This window comes from Mustela putorius, unplaced genomic scaffold (assembly GCF_011764305.1).
Source record: "Mustela putorius furo isolate JIRA1106 unplaced genomic scaffold, ASM1176430v1.1 tig00000596_pilon_pilon_pilon, whole genome shotgun sequence".
In the NCBI taxonomy this organism is placed as follows: Eukaryota; Metazoa; Chordata; class Mammalia; order Carnivora; family Mustelidae; genus Mustela; species Mustela putorius.
In genome coordinates this window covers 4431608-4459302 of record NW_025421428.1, presented here as the reverse complement: position 1 = coordinate 4459302, position 27695 = coordinate 4431608, and the positions used below count along the sequence as shown (strand labels likewise).

General features: G+C 55.5%; 1 protein-coding gene across 1 annotated transcript; it reads left to right on the top strand.

The window, feature by feature from the left end:
* The first annotated feature begins 1101 nt into the window (after positions 1-1101).
* LHX6 (LIM homeobox 6) lies at positions 1102-26338 on the top strand. Its single transcript, XM_045082358.1, has 10 exons — positions 1102-1506; positions 2672-2743; positions 3136-3318; positions 3635-3756; positions 12450-12670; positions 15579-15679; positions 15902-15997; positions 16205-16379; positions 19599-19702; positions 24155-26338. Exons 1-10 carry the CDS (start codon positions 1423-1425, stop codon positions 24173-24175), a joined length of 1179 nt encoding a protein of 392 aa, XP_044938293.1. The 5' UTR covers positions 1102-1422; the 3' UTR covers positions 24176-26338.
* The last annotated feature ends 1357 nt before the right edge of the window (positions 26339-27695 follow it).

Sequence of the window (27695 nt, the reverse complement as noted above, 5' to 3'; positions counted from 1 at the left end):
GGCATGAGGTTTTATGTGAGTCTGGAGCTCTGTAGGTGTCAGCGCTCTCTTGAGTATGGGTGTATGTACAGGTGTAAAAACAGTTATGGGAGGTGCACATCTGTAAATGAGGGCAATTAGGGACTGTGATGGTAGGCACAATGGTGGTGGTAGGGGTGTCGTGACGTTGAGAAGATTGGATCTAAGTCTGAGTGTGCATATTTGTTTTTCAAAGGCGATGTGTATTTACATGTGTCTGTCTAGGTTCAGTCTGTGTGAGGAGAAGGGATCTGGAAGCTGTGAGTGTCCACTTGTGTGTGTATATTGTGGAGTGTTTGAGTCTGAGGGGTGTGTGTGTGTGTGTGTGTGTGTCTGTGTGTTTAGAGGCTGTGTGTCCTAGCCACATGCCTGGGCTCCCCAGCCTTCCCTACCTCTCTATCAGTAGAACCCCATAGAAGGTGAGGTGTACATTAGACCAGATAGCTCAGCATATCCCAGAGAGAATGGGGATATCCTAGGCAATTCCTCCCAGGAGAATTGAGGGTAACAACTGCCCCCCCTCCGCACACACACAGACACACCAAGTAACTCCCCATCCCCCATCCAACCCAATCCCATTCAGTGCCATTCCACTTTCTGATTGTTGTGGAGCAGAGACATGTGTGCAGGTGTGTATGTACGTATGTGTATGTATGCCTTGTATTAAAGTAAATGATGGGAAAAGGTAATTGTTGGCATCAGTAGGTACACAGATGTGCCAGAAGTGGAACTACATCAACATACTATAATGTGCGACTTTCTATGGACTCCATCTCGGCTGGAATGGGACCATGGGTCCCTCTTGTACCTGCGAGTGGGGCTGTGCCTAAGGGCCGTGGGTACCCCCGGAGGGAGGGGCGGTAGTGAGAGCTGAGTGGAAGTTGTGGGGGTTGCTGATGCCTTTGTATGTCAGCTGTCTGAGTCTGTGTCAGCAGCTCTGAGATTCTGTGTGTCTATATGTCTGTGTGTGTCTCTGGGTCGCTGCCTCGCTGTGTGTGTCTCGCTCTGCCTTGGCGGGGAGGGGATTGGTCACGCATGACTCATCTTGAACCGAGCGGGGCTCCAGCGGCAGGGCGGCCGCCGCCGCAGCTGGAGGGGGAGGAGGACAAGGAGGAGGGAGAGGAGGAGGAGGACTACCAGGAGGGGGAGGAGGAGGAGAAGGAGGGGGCGGGGGCCTCTCCAAGTTTGTCGGGACCTTCTTCCGAGGCAGCGGCGGCAGCAGCCAGGGAGGCCGGGGCTGCGCGCGGGCCGGGGGCGGGGGCTGGGGCCGGGCCTGGGGCGGCGGGGCCGGCGCCTCCGCTCTCCTCCAGCTCCTGCTTCAGCCTCTGCTCCCGCTGCGGCCGTGGCCCCTCTCCGCGCGGCTCTCCGCGCTGCGTGCCCGCCGAGCCCGCCGCTCCCCGGCCCATGTACTGGAAGCATGAGAACGCCGCCCCGGCGCTGCCCGAGGGCTGCCGGCTGCCGGCCGAGGGCGGCCCCGCCACCGACCAGGTGAGGGAGCGAGCGAGTGGGTGAGCGGACCGGGCCACCGTCGGGCAGGGGCCGGGACCCCGCAGGGCCCGGCCGGGCGGTGGGCGGCCGCGGGGAGGAGGGCTTCTGGGGTGCGCCTGTGAGTGTGTGTATGTGAGTGTGTGAGCGCGCGCGAGCGCGGAGGGGGGGGGGTCGCGGAAAGCGGGAACACATTATGCAAATGTTGGAGGAATTTCTCAAAAAGCGATTTAGCAAAGACACAGGCGAATCAAGAGGAGGCGAGGCGGGTATTGTCCGTCTGAATAGGCGCTGATAGCGCCGATGCGCCGGGGGTTGTGCTGGCGCAACGCTGAGAATCCCGACGCGGGGCCGGTCCCGGGCGCGCCGAGGGGCTGGAGGGTGCTTTTTTCCTCTTCTTGGACGCCTGTGTTTTCTCTTTTTGGTCCCATTTCCCCCCGGACCTCGCCCCCATTTTGCTCGGGGTTTCCCTCGGACTGGCCCTCGAAAGGCGCCTGAATTCGTGTCAGTATCGCCGCATCAATTTCTCAGCGCGCGCGGGGCTGGCGGGCTGATGCTCCCAGCGCTCCGGGTTTTATTTTCCTCAAACGCCCCCCCACACACCCATCTCCTTTTTCTTTTCTTTTCTTTCTTTCTTTCTCTCTTTTCTCCTTTTTGCATTTTGTGTCGAGAGGAGGAGAAGGGAGCGAGGAAAGGGGGGGTGGAGGGAGAAAAAATTCGATTTTTAATTACTACCATTAAAAAATCAAATTTGCAATTCTTTGGGCGGCCTGATGGATCTCACTGATTGACAGTTGGAATTGACACTCTGGCTACCTCTTATCTTGGGCATTCACGACAATTTCTAATTGCAGGTAGTTTGTGTGTGTGCGCGTGTTTTTTTTCCCCCTCAGAGGCTTGGATTGCAAGGGAACTAAGCGATTACTTCAAGAGCCACGGGTTAAGTGCAGGGAGAGGGGGAGAGAGAGGGAAAAAATCCAATCCAAATTCAAATTGCTTCATTAGAGAGACACCGCTTTTGTGGGGAAGGGCTTTAAATGCCCACTACAAAGTTAAGACTCATTGTTCCGCGCCGGTTTATATAACAGGCGCAGGGAGGCGCTGGGCTCAGGCTGAGCGGAGCCAGTTCTGCAGCCGCCGCCGCCTGAGTTCCCTCCCCCTCCCCCAGGTGATGGCCCAGCCAGGGTCCGGCTGCAAAGCGACCACCCGCTGCCTTGAAGGGACCGCGCCGCCTGCCATGGTGAGTTCGTTCGGTCCTGCCTTCGCTCCCCGGTACGCCGGCTGGCGGGCCCTGGGGACCTTGACCGGCTTTCCGGCCCCGAACCGCTGCCCCTGCGCCGGGGGACTGCGGGAAGGCGCCGCCCCTCTCCGAGCCTCTGTTTTCTGGCCGGAAAGGTAGACTTTAACCGTCCCCAGCACCCAGGACACGAGGGCTAAAAGTTGGGGCTGTCCCTTCCTCTCCAATAGGCCCTTCCATTCCTATCCTGTAGTCCATGGAACGGCGTCTGGGGAGAATTTCGTTGTCAGTTGATGCGCTGGGGCCCCAGATTTGTCTCCGAGGCAGCCGCAACGCTGGGCACCCGGCTTGGCGCTCAGCTCAACGCGCGGTTCTCCCTCTCTCCCCGACTGCAGGCTCAGTCGGACGCCGAGGCCCTGGCAGGCTCTCTGGACAAGGACGAAGGCCGGGCCTCCCCCTGTACACCTAGCACGCCGTCTGTCTGTTCACCGCCTTCTGCCGCTTCCTCCGTGCCGTCCGCCGGCAAGAACATCTGCTCCAGCTGCGGCCTTGAGATCCTGGACCGGTATCTGCTCAAGGTGAGACGGGGGCGGGGTGTTGCATGTCTGTTGGTGGGGTGTGGGTTGCATCCCTGAGGACCGCAACGCCGGCGCAGGTCCACTAAGTTCTTACGACCGCGCGTCCTTGGGCAAATCTTAGAGTCTCTCGGCACCCCCAGGTTTCCGTCTGAAAAATGGGAAGAGTGTAATTCTACCTTCCTAAGCTTCCTCGTCACAGAAGAAAAGTGGGGAAGTCATACACGCCTTCAGACCTCCAGCTACAGTATCTACAAATGGGGCCGGGCGTGAAAAGAGGCCCGCTCTGAGCCGTCCCCCACCTCCGCCCCCTCCCCAGGTCAACAACCTCATCTGGCACGTGCGGTGCCTCGAGTGCTCCGTGTGTCGCACGTCGCTGAGGCAGCAGAACAGCTGCTACATCAAGAACAAGGAGATCTTCTGCAAGATGGACTACTTCAGGTAGGCTGCGGCCGCTGGGCCAGCAGTGTCGCTGCAGGCAGGCCCCCCCACCCGGCGCGCGCGGAGAACACCCTGGCGGCGCGCGGTCTCCGGAGCCGCGGAAGCCCGGACCCCGAGAGCACTCCCTGCGCGCCGCGCGGGCTCAGTCAGCCCGCTCTCCGCGCCCGGAACGAGGAGCTCCAGGCCGCGCGCCGGTGCCGGGACAGGTCCGGCCCGCCACCCGCCTCCGGTTCCTGCGGCCCACTGGGTTTTGGTCGCGTCTCTGGCCCCGTCTCGGGGCTTACAGAGTGTCTGGCTCCAGTTCCGACGGTCGAGCTCTGACGTCCTGGGCTCTGGCCCCGACCCGCTCCGATCCCAGCCGCGATCCGCCTGCACCTCCAGGGCGCTCCAGCTCTGGGTTCCAACCCCACTCGGACTCCAGCCGCGCAGGCGTCTCTCCCCGCCGTCCCAGAGCTGGGCTCCAGTCTCCTGCTCTGCCCTGGACTCCTCCGTGGGTCTGGGTCTGCTCCGGCCCCAAGCACTAGCCTCGCAGCTCTCAAATCCTGTCCGTTATCCAAACGCTTGGTCCTAAGCCCCAACCTTTCCGGCTCCGCCTCAACTAAGACCCCGGCGTCGCTCGCGTGTCGTATCGCCGAGTCGGGGGTCCTGCCCGGGTTCGGGGGCGCCTGTTTCAGTCTCCGTTCCGCGGTCGTTTTGGTCCCGGGCTTCAGCCGCTGCCGGTTCCAGGCTCTGACTCTAAGCCGCCGCCTGGACAGGAAGGGGGAAGAGTCGGGCCCAGCAACCGGCGCCCCGAGTAGGATTACCGTGGGTTGGGCTCTCCGCGCCGCAGAGCCGTGGCCCTGCACCAGGCTCACCCTCCCCGCGCGCCGCCGAGTCTTCGCCGCAGGCGTGCGCCCGGCTCCTAACTGCGCGCCCAGGCCTGACCTGGTCACGAGGTCGAGGTCATTGCGAGGTCAGGGGCACAGCAGCCACTGGCCTGATCCTGGCGGGAAGCGTGAACCTGACGTGAGGCCTGGCCACCGGGCCTACAGAGTCCGGGAGAGCCAAGTGGGACTGGTTCTTGGGAGGGATGCTTGTTCCCAAGGGCTTTGTCCGGAAGTGGAGAAAGCTACTCCCCTAGAACGTAGCCCACAGAGATCCTTCCCATCCTTGCCTCTGCAGAGGTCATGGCTTCAGTCTTACTAGAAAGACCCCTGGCCCAGAAGGCCCCTGAGAATCAAGGAAATTGGTGGTAGGTAATGCCTGCTTCCTCAGCTCTGGCTTTGAGTCTCCTGGCCATGGGAAAGAGAGGATCTTGAGACTAGGGTGAGGTCTCCAGTGTTGGGGGCTGTAGTACTCTGGGGAAACCACAGGAAGCATGGTTTCAGAAGTGGATTCTTCTTCTGTGTATGAGATGTGAAAGGTTTACACCTGGGATGTGCATGGGGGGGAGGGCGTGTCTCCCTCCCAGGACCTGGAACTCAGCATGCAAGGGGTGTCTCTGTGTCTGTGTTGTCTGCATCTGAGCAGTGGCACTGGAGGAATGTGTTCCTGAACAAGGTCAGGGGTATGAGGGCAGTGTGCGTACTCCTTTATGATGAGTATTTGTCTTTTGGTTTATGTGTGAGTGTCAAGAGCGTGTGTATCCATGTGAATGTTGGGACTTGGTGTGTGCATATGTGTGTATGTGTGCCTGTGGGCAAGGTAGTGGAGACAAGATTAGGTCTGGACTGGGACCCAGAGGTGACAGGGCGAGAATTCTGAAATCCTGTCATTCCTCCTCCACTTCCCCTCTGAGGGAACATTCCTGCCGAAGGCCTTCACCCTGGTATTGAGGAGCCAAGGGTGTGATGTAAACATGGATTTGTGGATGTGGACTGCCACATGTGTGCATCCCAGGAGGTTATCGTTACCTAGTGGGTATGTCTTTCTCCACTGTCCCATCTGACTATTGGCTGGCCAGGGCAGGAAATGGAGGTTGGAGTCCTGGTCTTGCCACCTCCCTGCTCTATGCCTGCCTTCACTCGGTTAAAAACAAAACAAAGCAAACAAACAAGACAAACCAAAATTCAGGCCAGCTGCTGTTTTAGGGCTCATTGGGCTCATCAGCTAGCCAGGGACAGGGCTCCAGGCTGAGGAAGCCAGCAGGACAATATCTCGGCCTCCCCCTGCAGTGTAAGGCAGGGCTCCATCCCTCTCCTGGCCCTCTGGGTGACGAGCGGACCTGGTAGCCTCCCCCCTGCTTCTCCAGCTTCAACTCATGCCCAGACTGGACCGAGCCTCCTTAGCTGCTGTGCTTTGCTAGACCTTCAAGGATTCGTCAAAATTTAGATCCTGATTCCGCTGTTCGGAGCCTCACTGGCTCTGGAGTCGCCCTTCCTACTGCAGTGGGGTTGAGGATGGGGGGGGGGTGTGTGTAGCTGTTGTGGGGACAAGCAGTAATTGGGCTCTACCAGGCCAATGCTGAATCACTGTGTGACCTTGGCCGAGTAACTACATCTTTCTGCCCTCAGTGTCTGACTTCCAGGGTTGTCTGTCTGAGCTGCCAAAGAGGCCAGTGGAGAGAGGAAGGCTCATTAGAGTCTCCCTAAATGGCAGGTGCTATGGATGTCTCCATTGTCACCATTGTCACCCCTGGTAGAGTGGATGCTGGGCACAATCCTCTGATGGCATTTCCTCTGGCAGTTTGAGGAGCAGGATTTGCCTGGAGAGATGGGGGCAGGTCATTTCTAGGCAGCAGGTTCTGAGCGCTAATCCTTTTCCAGGGATAAAATCCCTGAAAGCAAAACTAAAACAGATTTTTGGTTAAGAAAAGGGGATAAAAGCTCCCATTGGCTGGAATGAGGGAAGAATTGTGGGCTCTCCTGATCATGTCTATGCCAACCAGGTCTCCCTGCAGGCATAACCCATCCCTGGCAACCCCACCTGTAATAAAAATAATAATAAAACCCACAAGAAGGGAAAGAAAAAACCACGGAGCGCCAGGTGGGGACAGCTGTCAGCTCTCACAGCAGCCCAGGCTCTGGGTGGCTGCCACAAAGGAGCTTTTCTTGGAGAAAGCATGAATGGTGACATGGGAGGCAGAGTTCACCCTCAGGAGCTGGGGCTAGGGAGAGGCCATGCACTGCGTTTTTCTAGCCCTCTGTTTCCTGAAGCCCAAGGTCAAGGATCTGGTGGGATATGGACTGGAGCATTCTGCCCTAGGGGAGATCAAGATCTCCCAGTAAGGCAGGGAGAGAAAGGAAGTGGCTGAGACCTCATGAATGAGCACCAGAGGGCTTCCATGGTCCTCTGGGCTCAGGTCTTATCCTTCAGGGAAGGGTTTCTCCTCCGTTCCATCCCTCTTCTTGCCCTTCTTTGACACCGTCCTGTAGATCCACAGTCTCCCTTGGCAGAGCCTGGTGTTGGTGGCACAGGAATTAGAAGTTAGGAAGGCCCTCCAAACTCACCAGGGAGGGAGCTGCAGAGCATGGAGGGGATACCTTGGGCAAGACTGCTCAGCCTCTCTGCTTTGGTTTCTCCAACTCTCCTTCCAAGGAGGGACCTCACCAGCCCTGGTGGGTTCAGCCAGATTCCTGGTAACCCTGGTAACCTGGTAACTCACTCCCCGAGTCCTAGCAGACTGCCAGGGAAAATCTGATATTGCTTTTAATTTCTTCTTCTTCTTTTGTTAAGACAATTTTTCGTTCTATTTTCTTCCAAGAAGTGAAGAAAAGTCCTGAGAGTGGGGTGGGGACAGTGTTCCTTTCTGGGCCATTCAGATCGTCACTGCCCTCAGCAACCACAGCCTCAGACAGCTTCCTCCCACCCACTGACCTGCCACTGCTGCCCCCCAAAACAGGGGCACGAACTGATCTGCAGTGCCTCCTTCTTCAGCCCCCACCAAGCACCATGCCCATTGTGTGGTTGGGGAGACTGAGGCCCTGGGGGAGAGGAATGTGGAGCCCAGGGTCACTCAGTGAGAGAGTGTAAGAGGGGCTGGGCAGGGGTGAGGCTACTGCTCCCCAGGATCTTTAGAGCTTTACTCAAGCCAGGAACCATGTTAACTCTGGCAGGCTCCATCTCATTGAATCCTCAGGTCCACCCTGTGATTACCGAATTGTCCTAATCCCCACATTATAGGAGGGGAAACTGAGGTCCTCAGAGGGGAGGTTGCGCAGCTAGTAAGTGGCAGAACCTGGGTGATCCCCAAGGCCATCCCTGTGTCTAAACACTCAGGACTGTTCTTTTATAGGTGAGATTATGTTAGCAGAAGCTCTCTACAAAGAGAGGTCATGGAATGGCAAAAACCCCTCTCTCCTGGCTCTGAGATTCCCTGCCCAGTTTCATTGGCTTTACACAAGGATCACCAGCTGTATGCTCTGGTGTGGGACTCTTCCCAGGTAGGCTCTGGGAGCATGGGGACAGGAGTGACCTCCTCAGAGGCTGTGACTAGATCAACTTTGCCATGATCAGGTCGCCATGGTCCCTGGCCCTCTTGTCGCCTGCCTGTTGGAGTGGGGAATAAAGGGTTAACTGCTGCTCCTGGCGTTGATCCGGGTGGGGTTCAGAAAGTGTCCTGGGCTGGGCCACCAGGCCTGCCGGCTGAATGAAGTTCCTGTCCCCTGTTTGGCCCTTGTGACTTAGGGCAAGCCCTCAGCCTTCTCCGGCTTTCCAGCTAGAGCCCAAGCTCCAACTGCCGGCTCCAGTGGGAGAACCCCACCCCCTCCCCTAGAGCGAGGGTCCCCAGGGAGGCTCAGAGCTGGGAAGCGGCCCCCCACCGTGGCAGAGAGCAGCCCAGCGGCTGCCAGCTGTTGGGGGACAGATGTTGGGGGAGCGGAGAGAGGAGTTCTGGGGAGGGGCCTCGGGGCCGGGACCTCCGAGGCGCAGGGCATTTTAACCTCATAATTGCTGGTTCTGCTTTTCCTGGCTTCTTAAGAGTTTGCCTAGGAAGGAAGGAACAGAGGGAATAGAAAAGGCTCCTCCTCCACTCCATCTTGCTGTCCTCTTAGAATCTCCCTAAGCCATCAGTGAGTGTTCTGAACTCAAAATACCTGAATTCTGGTTTAAGTTTCCGCACCAGACTCTCAGGCTTCCTAACTAACATTGGCCTTCCCATTCGGAGCTTCGGTTTAGCTTCGGGTATCTTAATAAGGCGGAAAGGAGTCGTAGTGAAACTCGGAAAGGCTCTTTCTTTGAGGCTCATTCATCCAACAAATAATGGCTGAGCACCAACTCGGTATCCATTGGAAGTGGGCCGGGAGAGTGAGCTTGACCTGGTCAAGGGCGCACAGCTCCGCAGGAGTACCTAGATGTCTCTGTTCCCTACTCAGGGAAGAGAGGGTAAGGAGATGTACTATGGCACCGCACTCCTTTCAGCAGCTGCCAGTATGCGCAGCGTCTGCCGGGCTCCTCTCCACGCCCAAAGCGTGTCTGTCCCTTGCGCCTTTACCCCCACGGCGCTCCGGGATCCAGGGAGGGGCGCGCACAAGGCTGGGGGCGGAGGGGCGGTAGCCGCGCCCCCTAATCCCTTTGGCGCTCCCTTCGCAGCTCCCGAACACCCCATTCTTGAAGTTTCGTTGTCTCGCCGCCGATTTCGCTGCTTCCGGAATCCGGCGGCTCGGGCCTCGCAGCCCGCCTGGGAAGGAGTCTATCGGTTTGTCAGAGAACCTCGATCCGTAAGCCTCCTCGTGCCCCCTTGTTTGTGCCACTGACCCCTGCCCTGGGTGGAGGATACGTTTCAGGAGCGGCCCTCAAACTCATCCAAAACTGTATAATGACCCCCTCACTCCCATCCAAGGACCCATCGCGAAGGCGATTTCGTTGACTGGGACGAACCACGGCGAGCGCGGGGAGATCCTAGGGCTGGGACAGCTTTTATCATTTGGGGTGACGCGTGGAGGGTGGGAAAGTTGGTGAGAGCTCACTCGCGGAGTCCGCTGGGGAGCACGGAATGTAAGATGTACAGCGTAGGCGCAGAAGGCGCCGGCGGATCGGCCGTGTGGAGCAGAAAGATCGGGGTGCGCGGGGTGTCTTGGACTCATCTCTGGCAAAGGACAAGGAATCTCGCACAGCCGCGCGCGAGGATCCGGGGTCGTGTGCTCTGGCGCAGCTCACGGGTCGTGGCCCACGGAGACCACAGGTTGGAGACGCAGTCGCTCTCATGTGGCCTCTGAAAGGCCCGGACCTTCCCCTCCCCTGCTCTCCCCTCTCCCAGGGAAGGCACTCCCCGCCTCCCCGAATCCGCTGGGCCTCAGGCCCTACGCACGGGACTTTCTGGGACCCGTGGCTGGGAGTCGGGACGCGCGACGGGGTCAAACCAGGCCCGTTTCCAGTTAATACACCTGGGATCCATTCCTAATCATCTCTCGCCCAACTGCTTCCGCAGGTTCGAGGTTCCTTTTTTGCACTTCAGAACGGACCTCAACCCCGAGCCCCACGCTCTTTGTGGTCTTGGGCAAGTCACTTGTCCGCTCTGAACCTCCGATTCCACGTGTGCAAAATGGGTGCCAGAGTCTCCACCTCACGCGGCTTGCGTTGCGCCCCGGAACCCTGGATCGCTCTACCTGCTCTGCCCTCGGCTGGCCCCTGTCTCCCAAGGCCAGTACGTGCTCTTAATCCGCGTACTGGCAGTCGGGCCGCGGAACTCCGGGTCCGCCCCTCGGTGAGAGTAGGCAGGGGTGGGCGAAGCGGTTTCCTCTCCCCTTTACTGAGGGATTGGGAAAGAAACCGCGGGCTGTGCTAGGCGGTCCCCCGGGGAAGCCGAGTTTCCGAGGTCCGGAACCGCCTCAGTTTAGGAGGCGGTTCACCCAGCGGAGGCGCGCAGCACAGCCCGAACGAGTAAACCGCGCCGCCAGCCACAGGGTCCCCTTACGCTCCCGGTCAGAGACAGTTGCGTTGGAGTTACGTCTGGAGTCGGGGCGGGCCGAGGCTTCCTCGATCCCGCACTCAGTTTAACCCAAGACCGTTTATTCAATTGATAGTTGCTTGCCTTTGCCAAGGCAGGCGAAGCTGTAACCAGAGAGCATTTGCTCGGCTGGTTTCTGGGCACATTCACAGGCAATTCTGAGTGCTCCTCTGGGTGGAAGTGTGCTGGCCCTGGGGACACAGAGGCAGATCTTGGTCCTCTCCCAGGAATACAGGGGGTGGGAGGGAAAGGAGAAGAATCCGACATTTACGAACCCGCCTGACCAATGCTGCTAGTCTGGTGCTGGAACTGGGGGACTCTTCAGGGAGAAGGTGTACGAAGAGCACTGTCTGTGCAAAGGCCTGGGCTGGGGAAGGCGCTTCAGAGGAGCGCCATAGAGACCTGGCACTGACCTTCCATCAGGGCTGCCTGGGACTCCTGCTTGGGTGTGGGGTGGGGAAAGTGAGAGAGATGAGTCTAAGAGGCTGTGGTCTGCTGGGCTTTGTGAACCAAGATCCTGAGGGTAGAGTGGAGTCACCAAAGGATTTTAAGCTGGGCAGAACAGGATTCACTGCACATGCTGGAAACTTCGCTGTGGCCACTGTATGGAGGAATGGTTGTTGGCCCCTGGTAGAGCTGGCAACAGGCAGAGCAGGGCAGATTCTGGCCTAGGAGAGCAGCTGTGGCACTGCACCTGGGTCCCAAAGATATGTAGGAAAAAGAACCAGCAAAGCCAGGTGATCGGTTCGATGTGGGGTTGAGGAGAGGGAGGGGTGCATGGTTTAGGTTTCTGAGCTTGAGGGGCTGGATGCATGGTGGCTTCATTCCCTGAAATAGAGTGCACACCAGAGGAAACTTGAGTGTTGGGACAGGTTCACGGGATGAGTCATCTACTTAACAAACCTTCCCTGGGGTTCAGGGGTCAGGTCTTGCGCTGACTTCTAGGACAGGGTAAACCAGACTCTGCTGCTTCCTGGAGGGGCTCCCAGGCCGCTAGTGGAGGCAGGCATACCCAAACAGCCGCACTACAAGTTAGGGGGTGGGTGAGTAGGGGAGATGGGGAAAAGGCCCAACAGGAAAGGCTTAAGGGGGAGGGGACATTTGATCTGGGCCTTTTGTTTGTTTGTTTGTTTGTTTGTTTGTTTGATTTGCGACTGGCTGGTACTTAATAGCCTGCAGAGTATTAAGCAGTAGCTTCTGCAGTGTCACCTAGCTCAGCTCAGGGCAGGAAAAGTGAGAACTCAGAGGGTTAAACACTTCACTCAAGGGCACAAAGCCAGCAAGTGTATATCTGTCTATGCTTCCAAGAAACTGAGTATCTCTACCACTGGGGTACAGTTGATTCATCTTGGGTTTCTAACCTTGCAAACTGTGTGTTGTGCAAGTTACTCTAACTCTCTGGTCCCCATTTTCCTCATCTGCAAAATGAAGATTAACTGGGATAATCAACATAAAACACTTAGAATCTTGCTGGGCACGTGGTAAGTGCTCAAAACTTTGCATGTTACTATGTTATTATATTTTTCCTAACATGATATATTTTAATGAACAGATTAGTTACATACAAATGTAAGGGGTTATTGTAGAAAACTTGGGAAACTCAGAAAAGCACCAAGAAGAAAGTAAAAACCACCCACCAGCTCACCTTCACCGTGAAGGTGCACTGTTGTCTACAGGGGTGTGAAATACAGGGCAGATCCAGGCAAAGGGAAATTTGGGTGAGCAAAGGCCAGGAGGCAGGGTGCTGGTGGGCCAGTGGGATTTGGAGGGGGAAGGAGGAGCCTGTCTGAGCCTCGCCACCCCCCTTTCCTGTCCCGGTGTCCCGCAGCCGATTTGGGACCAAGTGTGCACGGTGCGGTCGACAGATCTATGCCAGCGACTGGGTGCGGCGGGCACGCGGCAATGCCTACCATCTGGCCTGCTTTGCTTGCTTTTCGTGCAAGCGCCAGCTGTCCACGGGCGAGGAGTTTGGCCTGGTCGAGGAGAAGGTGCTGTGCCGCATCCACTACGACACCATGATCGAGAACCTCAAGAGGGCCGCCGAGAACGGTACCCAACCCGCCCCACCCAGCACCCTGCCACACCTCTGTGCCCAGCCCTCTCCCACCCCACTCCAGCACCACAGGAACTGACCACACTCCTCTAGGAGCAGGTTCCCAGTTCACTACCTGGAGGCTGCCCATGCTTTTGGCTCCACCGTTTGCTTGGGCGTAGGAAGTCACAGTCTGCCTCTGCAATTGTTTTCTCATCTGTAAAATGGAGCTAATGATAAGACAGACCCCCTATCAAAGACAGCTAGGAGACACTCAAGGGAGCCCTAGAGATGATTCTCATAATGGGGTAGCCTTACTCCACCTTTGGCCAGCTCTGGTAGGCCTGAGGACTCGTCCACTCCTGCTGCCTGGACCTAGCCATGGGCCAATCCTGGAGAGATGATTCCACTCTGTTCTCCCAACTGCTGTGCCAGCAGCTCCAAGCCAGAGGTTTGGGGGTGGGAGTTTCTTCCTAGACTATAAAGAAAAAGACTTTGAGTCTGGAGATGTGAGCTCTGTTTTGCTTCTGGGAAATGTGTGAAGCTTTCTTCTCTGGGCATCAGTCTCCCCATCTGTGCAAGATACTCTGTCAATGAGAAAGATCCCTAAATCTCTTCTGGCTCCAATACTGTGTCTCTCTAAGACACATAGGCCAGCAGACAGGGTCCACATCTTCCAGGGACTGTGAGGGTTGAGACACAGGGGGGTTGGTGGTTAGAAAGGGGTGGGAATAGGGGTTGGGCTGAGGGCAGAGTCAGGGACCCTTTCCATCATTTTCCTGTCTGGGTCTTTGGAAGCTGCTAATTCTCCGTAATGTGGATTATTTTGTATAATCCTTACAAAAACCCTAAGAAGTAGCTGATGTGTCCTCATTTTACAGATGAGGAAACAGGCAGAGGTTATTTGCAGTATGGATTTGCCAAAGGTTACATACTAGCAGGCTGGCTTGACTCCAAAGCCCAGGCTTTTAACCACCATAGCATATCACCCCATTCCCAAGCTCCAGGGACCCTTAATTAGACCTCATTAAACAAGGGACGCTGCGGGGATGTGGCTGTCCCTATAAGTGTCATTTTCCCATTGAGAAAATGGCACACCAATCCTTGTCCTGCCTGCTCTCCCAGGGGACATTAATACCGCAAAGTGTCTATCCCATCCTGAGGGCCTCTGGGGAGGTGTATGGACCATCCTGCCTCAGTTTCTAGCCGGGGAACTTGTCAGGAATTTCTAGGGTATTCCAGACCATGGCCACACCAAGGCCATCACTTTCTCCTGCCAGGATCAGGACTAAAAGTGGCCTATGTGGGAAACAAGTGCGGCTGGGGTTGTATGAAGTTACCTGCCATAGCGGCCAAGTCAGCAGTGGCACTGGGATGGAATCCCAGGAGTCAGGGCTCCCCCTACACCATGGTCCATCAGTGACCTCCTTCCTCTCTGGACCAATCAGGACTACCCCTAGCCACACCCTTGCTAGTTACAACTCTTGCTCTCACCTATGCCACTCCAGACACTTACCATGTAGGGCAGCTTGAAGGCTTGGGGCCTTAGATCCCCTTTACTGACCAGCCCTCAGTTTCGAACCTGTTTTACTCTTTATTTATTTATTATATTTTAAATTTCAAGTAGGCTCCATGCCTAAGGTGGGGTTTGAACTCAAGACCCCAGAGATTAAGAGTCACATGCTCCACCAACTGAGCCAGCCAGGCCCCCCTGCTGTTTTTACTTTTAAGCTTAAACACACATCCTTCCGTCATAGAACACTTAGAAAAGACGGTTAAGCAAAAAGAAGAAGATAAAGATCACTCTAAACATCACCACCTCTCATATTTTGGTATCTATCTTCCCAGATTTTTTTCCTCTGTATATATGGTGGCATGTTGCTTTGGTTCCCCCCCCCCAACATAGTGTTTTCATAATTAAAAAAAAAATTACAACTAATTGTGAACAGTGGTGGAATTACTGGTGATTTTTATTTTCTTCTTTGTGCTTATCTGAATTTTCTGAGTTTTTTTTTTTAAGATTTTATTTATTTATCAGAGAGAGAGGGGAGAGAGAGCGAGCACAGGCAGACAGAATGGCAGGCAGAGGCAGAGGGAGAAACAGGCTCCCTGCTGAGCAAGGAGCCCGATGGGACTCGATCCCAGGACGCTGGATCATGACCTGAGCCAAAGGCAGCTGCTTAACCAACTGAGCCACCCAAGCGTCCCGTTTTTCTGAGTTTTTGATAAGAAGTCTGTATTACCTAGAAAAATGAGGTATTAAAAATAAGATGAGAATGTATTTAGTGTGACGGTGAAAGTCATAGAACTGGAAAGAGAATAGCTAACGTATGTGCCAGTTAATAAAATTAAATGTTAGAGAAATAAAGTGACATATGATTGCTGTAAAAACCTCAGAAGTTACAGGAATATTGAAAGTAGTGTGTCCATTAGATGCATAAATGTGAGCACCTTGGTGTGTATTCTTTCAACCTTTTTACTTCCGTATATTTTACAAAAGTAGAATCACAGTTCTGTAACCTGCTCGCATCTTACCTCCACCAGCCTTTGGTTTGCCCAGTTCAGCTAAGAGGGAGTCCAGTCTGGGCCACTAGGGTCTGTCAGCTGTAAGCTACTAGCTAAGAAAGGTCCTGAGTCAGGACTTTCTTCTCTTTGAGTCTCGGTTTCTTTCCTCTACTGTAAAATGGGGCCGTGAGCCAGACATAAAGGACACACCGAAAGAGCAGTGTCTGGTATTTAGAGAGCACACAGAAATGACAGCCCCTTTTCTAAAGACAGAGCTCAGGGACTAGGACTCTGGGAACCCCGCTCCCAGCCAACTCCACTCCTGACCCTTCCAGGGACCAGCTGCCCCCACCCCCGTCCTTTCCAGGATGCCACTAGAAGAGATGGGGACGCGTGGTCAGCCACTTCTGTCACCCCCAGGGAACGGCCTCACGCTGGAGGGGGCAGTGCCCTCGGAACAGGACAGTCAACCCAAACCGGCCAAGCGCGCGCGGACATCCTTCACCGCCGAGCAGTTGCAGGTACCCCGGCGGACCGCGAGGGGCCGAAGGTGGGGGCGGGCCCTAGAGGTAGGCGGGGCCGAGAAGGGCTCTGGCTCCGCCCCTTCTGCCCGGACCCGCTGGTGGTGGGGAGGGGCCGTAGCTGTCTGGGGCGTGGCCTCCGGGCCGGATCCTCTCTGATTGGGCCGGGGTCTCGGAGACCTCCGCGCGTTCCTGCCTCACTGCCCCTTTTGCTCCCCGCAGGTTATGCAGGCGCAGTTCGCGCAGGACAACAACCCCGACGCACAGACGCTGCAGAAGCTGGCGGACATGACGGGCCTCAGCCGGAGGGTCATCCAGGTGGGGCCGAGGGAGGGCGGGGCCTTGGGGGCGGGGGCGAGGCCTAGAGGCCGGGGGCGGGCCCTCCAGCGTGTGCGGGACTAGACAGGCCCGGGCGCACGTGGCCGCCCTAACGCAGGAGGCGACGAAGCAGTCCCGCGTGGGGTCTCCCAGCGGCGCGTCCGACCCTTTTCCGCAAGGCTGAGGCTGCTGAGGCTGTCGTTCCAGGTGTGGTTTCAAAACTGCCGGGCGCGTCATAAAAAGCACACACCACAGCATCCCGTGCCGCCCTCCGGGGCGCCGCCGTCCCGCCTCCCTTCCGCCCTGTCCGAGGACATCCACTACTCCCCGTTCAGCAGCCCCGAGCGGGCGCGCATGGTCACCCTGCACGGCTACATTGAGAGTAAGTGACCGCACCACCTAGGCTGCTGGGTCTGCGGCGGGGGAGGGGCACGCGCAGCAGCGCGCGGCAGGCGGAGGCGTGGGGAGGACTTTCGGAGCCTGGTGGGGGAGGACGTCGGGTCTGCAGTCCCTCGGACCTGGGGTTGGAGAGAGGGGCTAAGGTCCCGGTCTTTGCCTTAGGGAGACGGGATTCTTTGTAGAAAAGCCATTTAGCCACTCAAAAAATACTTTCCAAGTACCCACTCTGTGTGCCAGCGCCTAGGGACTAGGGAGAGAACAGGATGGGGAAAGCCTTTGCGTTTTGGTGGAACTTGCGTTTTGGTGGGAGAGACAACGTGGCACACGATGACCAGACAGATGAGAGCATGGTTTTAATCCTGATGATTGCTGTAGGAAAGGAGCTGGCCGCAAGCTTGTGGAGACTGGAAGGATGGATAGGAATTAGTGAGACACAAGGAGAGGGGAAGTAGGAGTGCCCAGCAACAGAGGAGCTGAATGCAGGCAGGCCATAGTCCAGAAAGCACTGTGGCATGGGTGCTTTTGGGGTTGCAGAAGGCAGCCAGTGTGGCAGGAGTATCCAGAGCTAGGAGGCCGAGGGCAAATGACCTACCCTCCTTGAATCTCAGTATCCTCAGCTGCACGCTGGGACATTAATAATGCCTATTTCACAGGGTTGTGAGAATCCACTCATGTGTTCAGTAACTACTCTCTGAGTGCCTTCTGTCCTAAGCACTGGAATACAACGGAGAACAAAACAGACCCAAATCTGTGTGCTCTTGGGGTTCACATTCCAGAGTGGGACATGAGTGGAGAGACAATCAGCTAATAAAGGAGGGAGGGGATGGCATGCTAGTGGGGACTGGAGATGCCATGGGGATGATGGAACGGGTCTGGTGGAGTGACCTTTGAGCAGGAACCTGGAGGAGAGAGGGAGGCGGCCTTTTGAATTTCTGGGGGAATGGATGTTCTCCATGTCTGCTAACAAGCAGGTGCTTATTACGGATCTTCATTCCCTTTGAACTTGTTTGTTTCCTCAAAGCTGGGTGTGACCAGAAAAATAGAAGTGGCCACAACATACCCACAAACATAAATCCTCCCTTCTCCAGCTCCAAGTAAAAGGGAAAGAGAACAGGGAGCATCAGAGAGAGAGCCCTGCTATTCACTGAGCCCCTGCCATGGGCCAGACACTATACTAAGCATGTGTGTAATCATTAGCTATCACTGTCTCATTGCACAGATGAAGAAACCCAGGGTCCTCAGTAATGGGAGCCAGTATTCCTTAATGGTTGATTGTGGGGCTTTAGGGTGAGACTGTCAGGCTTCTGATCCCAGCCGTGCCACTCACTAGCTGTGGGACATCAGGCAAGCTTCTTAGCTTCCCTGAAAACCAATTTCGTCATCTACAAAAATGAGGATGATAAGAAGGCTTCTCTCAGAGCATCGGATAAGATCTCTGACATCAAGTCTCCAGCATTCAGTCCATGGGGGGACGTCCTAGCTGCTTTCCTAGTGGTGGTGGTGGTGGTCCTGGCTGGCACAGCTGGGGGTGTGGAATCCTGCCTATGGCACCAGGCAGCCAGTTGGAAACCATGTCTCTTTGCACTGTGTCATTTCTGAACCATCTGCTCCGGAGGAGGGACTTTTCTTCCTTTCTTTTCTAAACAATAATTTATGTTCAGGTTGCACAAAGTCCACAGAACTATCTAGATCATCTGTTAAAGGCACCAAGGACTAGGGACTCTCTAGATACCTGGAGTCTGGGCTGCCAGCTAGCCCTTGCTGTGAAGCTGGCAATGGGTCTTGGTGACCTCCTTGGGAGTGGGGCCATGGCATCCAGAGTCAGGCCCCTCACAGACTTTGTCAATGAAGGCTAGATATGTCTTGGATGCTCAGAGAGGGGGCTGAGGGTGCCGTCTCCTTTTTACTTTGAGGTGAAAGTAAAGCATAGGGCTGGAAATGTCAAGGGTGTTTGGACCTGCTGCCTCTTGCTGCAGGGCTGAGGGACACCTCAGCAGTTTGCTTGGAAGTTAACAAAAGTCACACAATTCTGAGTTCCCTGGGGCCTCGGAGCTTGGAAGCTGATAAAAAGCTTTGGAACCAGACCCCAGAAAGATGCACATACACACATAGTTTTCAGTGTAATCCCAGGCTGTTCATGGACTTCTAGAATGCCCCAGGATAAGAATCCCCAATCTTGGGGTGCCTGGGTGGCTCAGTGGGTTAAAGCCTCTGCCTTCAGCTTGGGTTGTGATCCCAGGGTCCTGGGATCAGCCCTGCGTCAGGTTCTCTGCTCAGCAGGAAGCCCGCTTCCCTCTCTCTCTCTCTGCCAACTTGTGATCTCTGTCTGCCAAATAAATAAATAAAATCTTAAAAAAAAAAAAAGAATCCCTAATCTTATATAATTGCTTTATTCTACTGATGAGGGAACTGTAGCTCAGAGAGGCACAGTGACATGTCCCAAGTTACATATTAATTATAAGTCTCTGTACTGTACAGGGCTCTGCCCTGGGATGCTGCCATTTTAGATGTTGGAATAAGGTACAGAGATTCACACAACTGATATTCAGTGAGTACCTTCTAGGTGTCAGGCCTCGTTCCAGGTGCTGGGAATCCATAAAGATCTAGAGTCTGAAAAACAGACAAAAATTCTGGCCCTCATTACAGCTTGTATTCTAGTTGACAAGACAGACGATGACAAGTCAACAGTAAAAATGTACCACAAGTCAGATGATGGCAAGTGCGAAGGAGGAAAAATAAAGCTGGGAAGGAGACCAGGGAGGGTAGGGGTGAGTGTTGTTGGTGGTGGGCTGCAGTTATAAATAGGGTGGCCAGGGACAGCATCATTAAGGTGACATACAAATGCAGGGTCCTCTAGGAGGTATAGGGTAAAGCCTGAGTGATACCTGGCAGATTAGAAGGGAGAGGCATTAAGAGGGGAGACTAGTAATGGGGTAGAGCTTGGTATGTCCGTGTTGAATTACGTATTAGTTTAGGAGTGTTTGTCAGTGAGCTGGACAGTTATCACCTAGCACTTCATAGACTAAAGCTTTTTACCCCAAGCATTACAACCAACTCTGCTGAAGTTTTGCCCAAGACCACGCACAGCCAGTACACGGTCAAAGTGAAACCGGTCCCAGGGCTCCAGCTTGCTGAGCATGGGGTGCACGGGCTTGTGCGCGGAGGCTGCGGGATGGGCTCCAAGGCGTCCTCTCGTCCACAGGTCAGGTACAGTGCGGGCAGGTGCACTGCCGGCTGCCTTACACCGCACCCCCCGTCCACCTCAAAGCCGACATGGATGGGCCGCTCTCCAACCGGGGTGAGAAGGTAAATGGAGCCAGGCTGGGTGTGGTGGGGGAGAGTTGTCCGGCCAAGAATGGGTTTCTGGCAGGCACCACGCTGCTCTGTGGCAGACCCTTTCTGCCCAGAATCCTCCAGCCCCCACCTGGCCCCCAAAGCAGGCACTTGAGCCGCGTGTTCTATGGGCCCAGCACCCCCACAGGCCTCCTTCTAGGCCTCCCACCAATACCTGGCCTCTCTCTCTCTCTTTTTTTTTTTTTTTCCCCAGATTTGTGAACTTAGTTGCTTTGCTCACATTTTGTGGTTCCAGGAAAGGCTTCTATGACACACCACCGTGCATCCCACACTGTCACCTGTTCTTTCTCCTTCCTCACTTTTATTTTTGTCTGTTGAGTGAGCGCCCCTATCAGGGGGGGATCCCTGGGATAACAGGGCAGCAGGGGACTTTGGTCAGCTGGCAGGGCCTCCTTTGTGGAAGCAGGATCTCTGGTTAGCTCAAGCATCAGGTCTGAACATCCAGAAGGCTGCTTAGACATCCCCCAGGCCAATGGCCTGAAAGCTTTGTATCTAAGCACCGGAACCTTAAAAAAATTTTTTTTTCCAGAACCCATAAAACAGATAAAAGTAGATGAAACCACATGGTTTCTAGATGAGACCACAGTGTGTGTAGGACTCCACTTCCCTCTCCGTGCCGAGACGCCTCTCAGTGAGCCTAGCAAGGCCTCTGTCCTAGGACAGCCCCTCGTTTTAGGAGTGGGGAAATTGAGGCACAGCTTGCTGCAGGTCCCAGAGCCTGGATGGGAACCGGTGTACCCCCCTCATCCACTCCACTGACATTTGCTATGTACTGACTGTGCTCCGCAGCCCGAGTCAGTGGCCAGGAACACAGAGGTGAGGAGAGCAGGGTTCCCACTCTGTGGGGGCCACAGGTTGGAGGAGGAGACATGGCAGAAGCACTACAGTGTGAGGAAACTGATGGGGTAGCCCGGGGAGCTGGAGAGTCAGGGCACAACTCAGGGGAAGCACAAGGAGGAGTCTCTGGAGGAGGGCAACATCTGTGCACAGGCCTGAAGGCTGAGCCAGAGCTCATCAGGGAGAGCACGAGCCACCCTGGCTCTTGGGGAGCCCTGAGCAGTTCCACGTTGCTGGGGCACCGGCTTGAGAGGAGCAGTGCAAGGAGCGGGGACTCGGGGCTGCGAGGCGGGGGAGTCTGTACTTTGTCCTGGGGCAGCGGGGAGGCCCTGGAGGCTTCTTTTTGAATTTTATTTTACTTATTTTATTTATTTGCTTTTAAGGGTTTTATTTTTTAAGTCATCTCTATACCCAGCACAGGCCTCGAACTCACAACCCCGAGATCAAGGGTCTCACGCTTTACCCACTGAGCCAGCCTGGGACCCCTGTTTTGTTTTGTTTTATTTTATTTTATTTTATGTTGTTTTATTTTATTTTTCTAGTTTTATTGAAGGGAGGCCTCTTCTGGAGACATTGCTGTAGCAGGCCTCAGGGAGGCAGGGAGCCCCAGGAGTCAGCAGGTGTGGTGGGCCAGGAAGACTGGGCCAGTTCCTTCCACTGGAAGGGCCTCTAGGGACTTTCCAGGCCAGCAGAGCCCAGTCTTTGCATGCCTCAGAATCACCTGGGAAGCTTGTACAGAAGTAGATTCCCCAGCCTCCCCTCTAGAGAGTCTGCTGGGGAGGCCTGGAGTGGGGAGCCACTCCCGCAGGATACCTCTGCTAATCCTGAATGAGCCCCTGCTGGGTGCCCCGCTGTGTGCCGGTGGTGGTGGTGGTGGTGGTGGTGGTGGTGGTGGTGGTGGTGGTGTGGACAACCTGGTGGCGCAGGTGGATTGAGAAATAAACAGCAGCGTGCAGTACAAAAGCCCACAGATCTGGGGTGGGGGGAGCGTCCCAGGAACACCCCCCAAGATTGCGCCACTCCCAGCAAGAGCTGATGTTGCTCCAGCAAAGCCTCCATTCCCAGCACGTGCTTTCCGTACTCTGATTGATGTTTGTGGGTGTGAGGATGGTCCTCAACGTAAAGATAAGGAGACTGAGGTCCTCAGAGCAGCAGCTCACCAGTGCCACATCATGAGTGTGGGTAGAGCTGGCCTCCATCCCAGGACTGCTCGCCTTGGAGCTGCCACTCTCCTCTGAGGGGGCACTTGTCCTGTCACACTTGGCACAGGACCAGAAGAGGCACGCTGGCACTGTCCCTGTCCTCGAGGAACATGTGGCTCAGAGCAGGAGGTGAGCAGGGTGACAGAGCAGTTGAAGTGAGGGATAAACATGGCATTGGAAGACCCAGAAGAAGGGGCCCTGAGCTCTCAGGGAGAAGCAGGGAATGGCAAGAAGGGTGTTCCATGTCAAGAGAAGAGCATGTGCAAAGGTCCAGAGGCAGAGAGGAGCCTGGGTCTGAGGGACCATGGGGTGATTAACATGACCGAGGCCCAATGAGGTGGCAGGGGTCATACCACGAAGAGCCTGGACCATGGAGCAAGGGGCTTAGGCTCTACCTGCAGCACAGCGGGGAGCCTCGGAAATGTTTCAGGCTGGGTTCAGCACTTGGAGCTGAGCCTTGTCTCCTGGTTACTCAGCTAAGCTTGTGGTTATGTCTGGTTCAGTCTGAAGGATGAGCCAGGCTCGGGTCTGAAAGCTTTTGCTGGAGAAGGTTTCTGGACCCTGGGTTTGGCTGCCTAGCCAGAGTTTTCTCCCCAACTTCACATCCAGCAGCTTTGCCAAAAAAAAAAAAAAAAGTGTCTCCCTCCTTCATGACCTCCCACCTTCTCACTGTCAGTCCTTCCTGCCAGCTCCTGGGGACCCTTTCTGTCCACCTCTTGCCAAACCCACGAGACCTGGTGGGCGGTGTGTGATCAGTCCAAGAGTGTATGGACTTCCTCCCAAATCCCTCCAGGCTTGTGTGGCCGAGCCATGAGGAGACTCAGTACCCCCCACGGCAGGCTCAGAACCCACTCAGCACCAGCCCTGGTGTGGCCAGGAGGACAGCGCTCTGAGCATGGGCAGGGAGCAACCCCTGACTCTGCCACATCGTCATTTGGCGACACGTGCCTGAGAGTTTCCAGAGCTGCCTTTCTCCTTGGTCATGTCCCCTGATTCCACAGTTCCAGAGCCTGGAAAGCCTTTAGAAATCAGGGCCATCTTATCATGGATCAGATGGACAGACTGAGGCCCGCAGAGGGTAGGGGCTTACCTGAGAGGGTGGGGTCTTACCTCTCCTCAGAAAGCTTCTCTCAGTAAGGGACCAAAGCCAGGCCTCCCAGTGGTCAGAGAAGAGCACTGCCCAGGCTGGGGGAGACAGTAGCGCGTGAGCTCTGGAGTCAGGCTGACTCTGAATCCCAGCTCTGCCTCCTCCTCACGGCGAGGCCGGGGAACACAGTTCACTTCTCTGAGCCTCCATTCCCACGCCCACAGCATGGGGATAATAACAGTTGCCACCACCACCGAAGGCTGTTGCTGAGAGTCAACGCAGCGACGCGTGGGAAGCGTCGAGCACAGCCCGTGGGCCGCAGAACAGGCTCCGTAGAGGCGGGTTGTCATGATTCTGCTACAGACATCGTCACCGTTACTTCCTGCGGCTCCTCTTCATAGTAAACATTCTGGGCAAGGGACGTTCCCGATCTGAAAATGGAACAGCCAAATGGCCATGCCCGCTGGATGTCCCCGGATCACCCTGACAATGTTACTATGACGAGGCACCTCCCGCCGACCAGCCGGCCCGTAATCCTTGAGCTGCCCTGCAGGGAGCTGGCTGTGCACGGGAGTGGGGTGCGGGGACAATGAGAGGTCAGGCCGGTGCTTGAGGTGGAAGAGGGCGGGGGAGAGGGGCCGGCGGTTCCTGATCACCCACGTATGTCCGGCACCTGACTGCCTTTCGGCTCCATGAAGATCCAGTGAGGTGCTCGGCCCTTGCCCGGGGCGTGGTGAGCGTCTGGGACGACTGTCCCCGTGGCTCGCAGAGGCAGAGGCGATGTGTTACAACACAGAGAGCTTGGTCTTGGGCCAGGTCTGGGTCCACCTCTTCCTCGTTGTGGGATCCTGGCCGTACTGATTTTCACCTATCTGGGCCTCAGCGCCTTCCCTGGGAAATGGGCATAATCGCGGGGCACCCTCACAGGGCTGAGGCTTTCGTCCCATAACATAAGTGAGGCCCTTCCCACAGTGCTGGGCACCAGATCCAGTGCCCCGCGGACACGTCTTGCCGCTCTCTGATCTCACTGAAGCCTCCCCCTTCCGAGAGAGAGCTTTTGTCATCCCTGCTCTCCAGATGAGGAAACAGGCTCAGAGAGGTGCAGTGAGTGGCCCAGGGTCTCACAGCAAATAAGTGTTGGAGCTAGGATTTGAATCCAGATCTGGGCCCTGAGCAACCCGCATTCTCTATGCGTTGGAGAACCTCTGTGTGTGGGGTGGGGGGCACCCGGTGGGGCAGGGCCCGGACTCAGCCGCCTCCCGCGCCCTCCTTTTGCAGGTCATCCTTTTTCAGTACTGACGCCGCGGGCCCTGGTGCCTCTGTCCGCGGGCACCCCACCGCTGCCCCGCAGCCGCTGAAAGCCGGTGTCCGAGCCACTGCCAGGGATCCACCCGCTCCGTACCCACCCTTCCCCACCTTCCTGACAGCCACCAGCCCGGCCCTGGGGCCTGGCCTTCCCTCCTCCTGCTGACATCCAGAACCTGCCAAGAGCACTTGCGGGGTCCTCCTCTGGGAAGGCAGAGCTCCCTGAAATCTGGAATCAGGGTGAAAACAACTGGCCTGTTTTTCCATCTAGACAGGAGTCATCTTCAACTTCAGCCGATTTCAATAGCAAAAGGCCAAATCGAATCGTGCAACGCCAACAGCCTTCTAATTTACAGGTTTTCTTTCTTCCCGTATTGGCCTTTCTTTACTACTTCCTTGCAACCATCTCTGAATTCTGAATAGCCGACAACCCCCAATGTTATCCACTCTGTTGCTTTTGTCTGGAAAACTCTACAGTGTTTGTGGGATGTCCCCAAAGGAAAGCTATGTTCTAATTTTATCATTTCCATCTGTCTGGTTATGTCAAGTTAATTCAGAGAGAGAAGAGACACTGACCAACACTGAGAGGCCCAACAGGGCAGAGATGGAGGCCTGCCCAGACCAAGAGGCGGGGGATAGGCAGGGGCTGGGGTGGGGGTTGCGGCTACGACTCCCACTGGAGAAGGATGTGGCTTGCTGGGCTGGTGGGGGGGGGGGCATTGGCTATTTTAAGGAGAGGAAAGAGAAGATGTGGGGTGTGTCTGGGTGAGGGGGAGACTCTGTTCCTACCTAGTTATCCAGCATATATAGAGGAGACGTGGCAGAGATGGTGTTTGATATGCGTGATGGCATTTCTGAACGCTTATGCAGGGTGGCCACTTGCTGACTCCTGATAGGGTTGGTTGGGCCACATCTTCCTTGGAGGGGCCATCCTGGAGGGGGAGCTGCAGAAACAGAGCCCAGGGAAATGGCAGTAGGAATGCTCATTCTGGACGCAGGTCTGAGTAGAGAGAGGGTACCTGCTGCCTAGGTGAGTGTGCCAAGCCCCGGATTCCAGGGAGGCACGTGGAGGCACCAGCCCTGCATGGAGCCAGTCCCACCCCCTCAGGAGCAGAGGCCAGACACAGCTGTGCTCACATCCACCCTATTCTGCTGCAACTCTTCCACCCCAAACAAAAGGGCTTGGGCTGCACAAGACCATGATTTATGTTTTCAGGGGACGCCCATTTGTCCCAAGCGTATCCTGTAATTTCAGAATTACTTGGTGTCCTGATGCATTTCCCACCAGAGGTTGCTAGTAAGCCTGTTCTAGCCCAAGTCCTCCCTCCTGCTTCGGTTAGCCGGATGCATTGCTTCTGGAAGGAGACTCTAGGATGGGAAGTGCACGTTCACGGCACACAGGCATCTGCTGTCCCCACTTTCACCCGTGGTAGACATCGCTGATGGATTGTATCACTCTCGGAGTCTGGATCAGGTTTCGGAATCCAAAGGCTTGAAGTTGGCGCTTAAAATGAAAACTTATATGCCTTTCTTGCTCTGGGACCTGGAGGAGGGCAAGGCATGGGTGTAGCCGAAGAAGGGAACTGGCTTCCTTTCCCTTCCGAAGGCAGCTCTGGGGGACTCAGGGCCAAGAGAGGGTAGCACCAGAACATGGTCAGTGCAGCTCGATTCAGAGCTTATCCAATGAGTGGCGTGTACTGGCCCTGTGCAGGGTGCTGGGGCCCAATCCCTGGTGACTGGGGAGCTCTCCTGCTTCCTTTGATTTTTGCTCCTGATGATTGAAGCCCCAAGCACAGCCATGTGGTACACATGTGGCCACGGCCAAGTGGGCAACCAAACCCTGCCAGGACCCACTCTGCCTTGAGCCTTCCCCCAGGGTCTGTTCCTTGCGTGGATCACGTGGTTGTAGCACGTTGCCATTCAGACATGTCTCCACTAGCCTGTTAGAGCAGCCTGGGAACACACAGGCCACCAAGACTATTTATTTAAATACAAAACAGAGGGAGAAAACACACACACGGAAAAAAAATTGTAAGCACTTTTTTTTGTAAAACCAATGTCTGTTTTGTTACATACCTTTCATGTTGTGCTTTGTAAATGTCCTATTTGTGTAATAAATAAAGTTAATGCAAGTAGAAGTGCGGGCACTTAAATCCAGAACACGATGGGATTCCGTTTCTTTCCTGCTCTCCGGTTAAGGACTCCGGCCCCCGGCCCCCGAGGGTTCTGGGCTGCTGGACAGTGCAGTCCCCCTTCCTGGGCAGTTGGTACTCTTTCCCAGTTAGTCGCGGCTGTGCGCTGCCAAGGCACAACGGTGAGTTTCTTCTCTCATCTAAGCTTGGTAGGCAGTCATGCTGGCTGCTGTGTCCCGTGTCCCCACTCCTGAACGCATGCTTTCTGCTGGGCCCCAAGCTGGCTCTGCACACTTGGAGAAGGGCCCAGCCCACCAGCCCTAGAGGAGCTCTCAGTCTGGCCAATGCTGTAGCAGATGGATCCCTCCGACATGCTGTGGGGGCTGGGGTGCGGGACAGAATAGGTGCAAAAGAGAAGTTATTGGGGGGCCTAGAAGGGGAAGTGCAGGGGAGCCTGTTTGGAAGATGCGGGAGAGTTTGGTCTGGGGAAGTAAAGGGGAATATGTGATGGGAGGCAGGGAGACAAGGAGACAAGTCTCTAGCTTTGACACATACTGGGTCTCCTACTGGATCTTACTGGGTTCCAGAGCCACCACACCATCTGGGGAGTGAAAGAGAACATCTTTTCGCTCCTGGGCCACTTTTCTTTTAGCAGCAGAACTGTTGGTTCAAGCCAAAGTTCTCCATGAGGCAGGGAGTGGAGTGGCCCTCCCCGCCCTGCACAGAGTTGCTCAGAAACCTCAGCTCCGGGTGTACATCGTCCTCACCCCTGCAGGGCCCTTGTCTTTATTAGCTGTTTCATCCACCATCCCTGGCCCCATCTCTGCCCTTCCCCCCTCCCTTCTTCCAATCCACTTATCAAATGTTGATTTAGATATATGTGTATCTTTCAGAAATAGTTTGTGTGTGTGCTTCTTAGACAAGAATGTGCCTTCTGTTTTCCAAGCACAGTATGGAGCTCAACTCTGTCATTTTATAGAGGTGACCTGTTGCCCCAGAAGGGAGGATTAACCCCCAGGATCCTTCCATGGAGCAGCTGAGTGTGCCCAGGCCGCCCTCTACTCCTAACTCTGCCTACATGCTAATTCCAGTTCACTAGTTTGAGGGCCAGTTTCCTATCCCTGCAGACCTTGTCAGAGCCTTTGAAGGCCCACCTTTTCCTGGCAGCTCTTGGTGTGCCAGGGACAAAGCATGGGGGTAAGGGTAGCATGGGCTGCTGGATTCAGCAGCCTCTATGGAGGGATGGTTATACAGAGATCCAGGATGTCTGTGGCCCAAGTGTGGCCATAGAACATGTCACTCCTTCTGGTTTTCAGCTGACACATGATCTTGGGGGTGATGCTGAGAGATACCGGAAATAAGAATGCTTCAGGGAGTGGCAC

Excerpts from the sequence above, each read along its gene's own strand:
- LHX6 (XM_045082358.1), top strand. The coding sequence starts at position 1,423 with ATGTACTGGAAGCATGAGAACGCCGCCCCGGCGCTGCCCGAGGGCTGC. Across the intron at positions 1,507-2,671 it reads GCGGCCCCGCCACCGACCAG|GTGATGGCCCAGCCAGGGTC; the intron begins GTGAGGGAGCGA and ends CCCCTCCCCCAG. Across the intron at positions 15,998-16,204 it reads TCAGCCGGAGGGTCATCCAG|GTGTGGTTTCAAAACTGCCG; the intron begins GTGGGGCCGAGG and ends CTGTCGTTCCAG.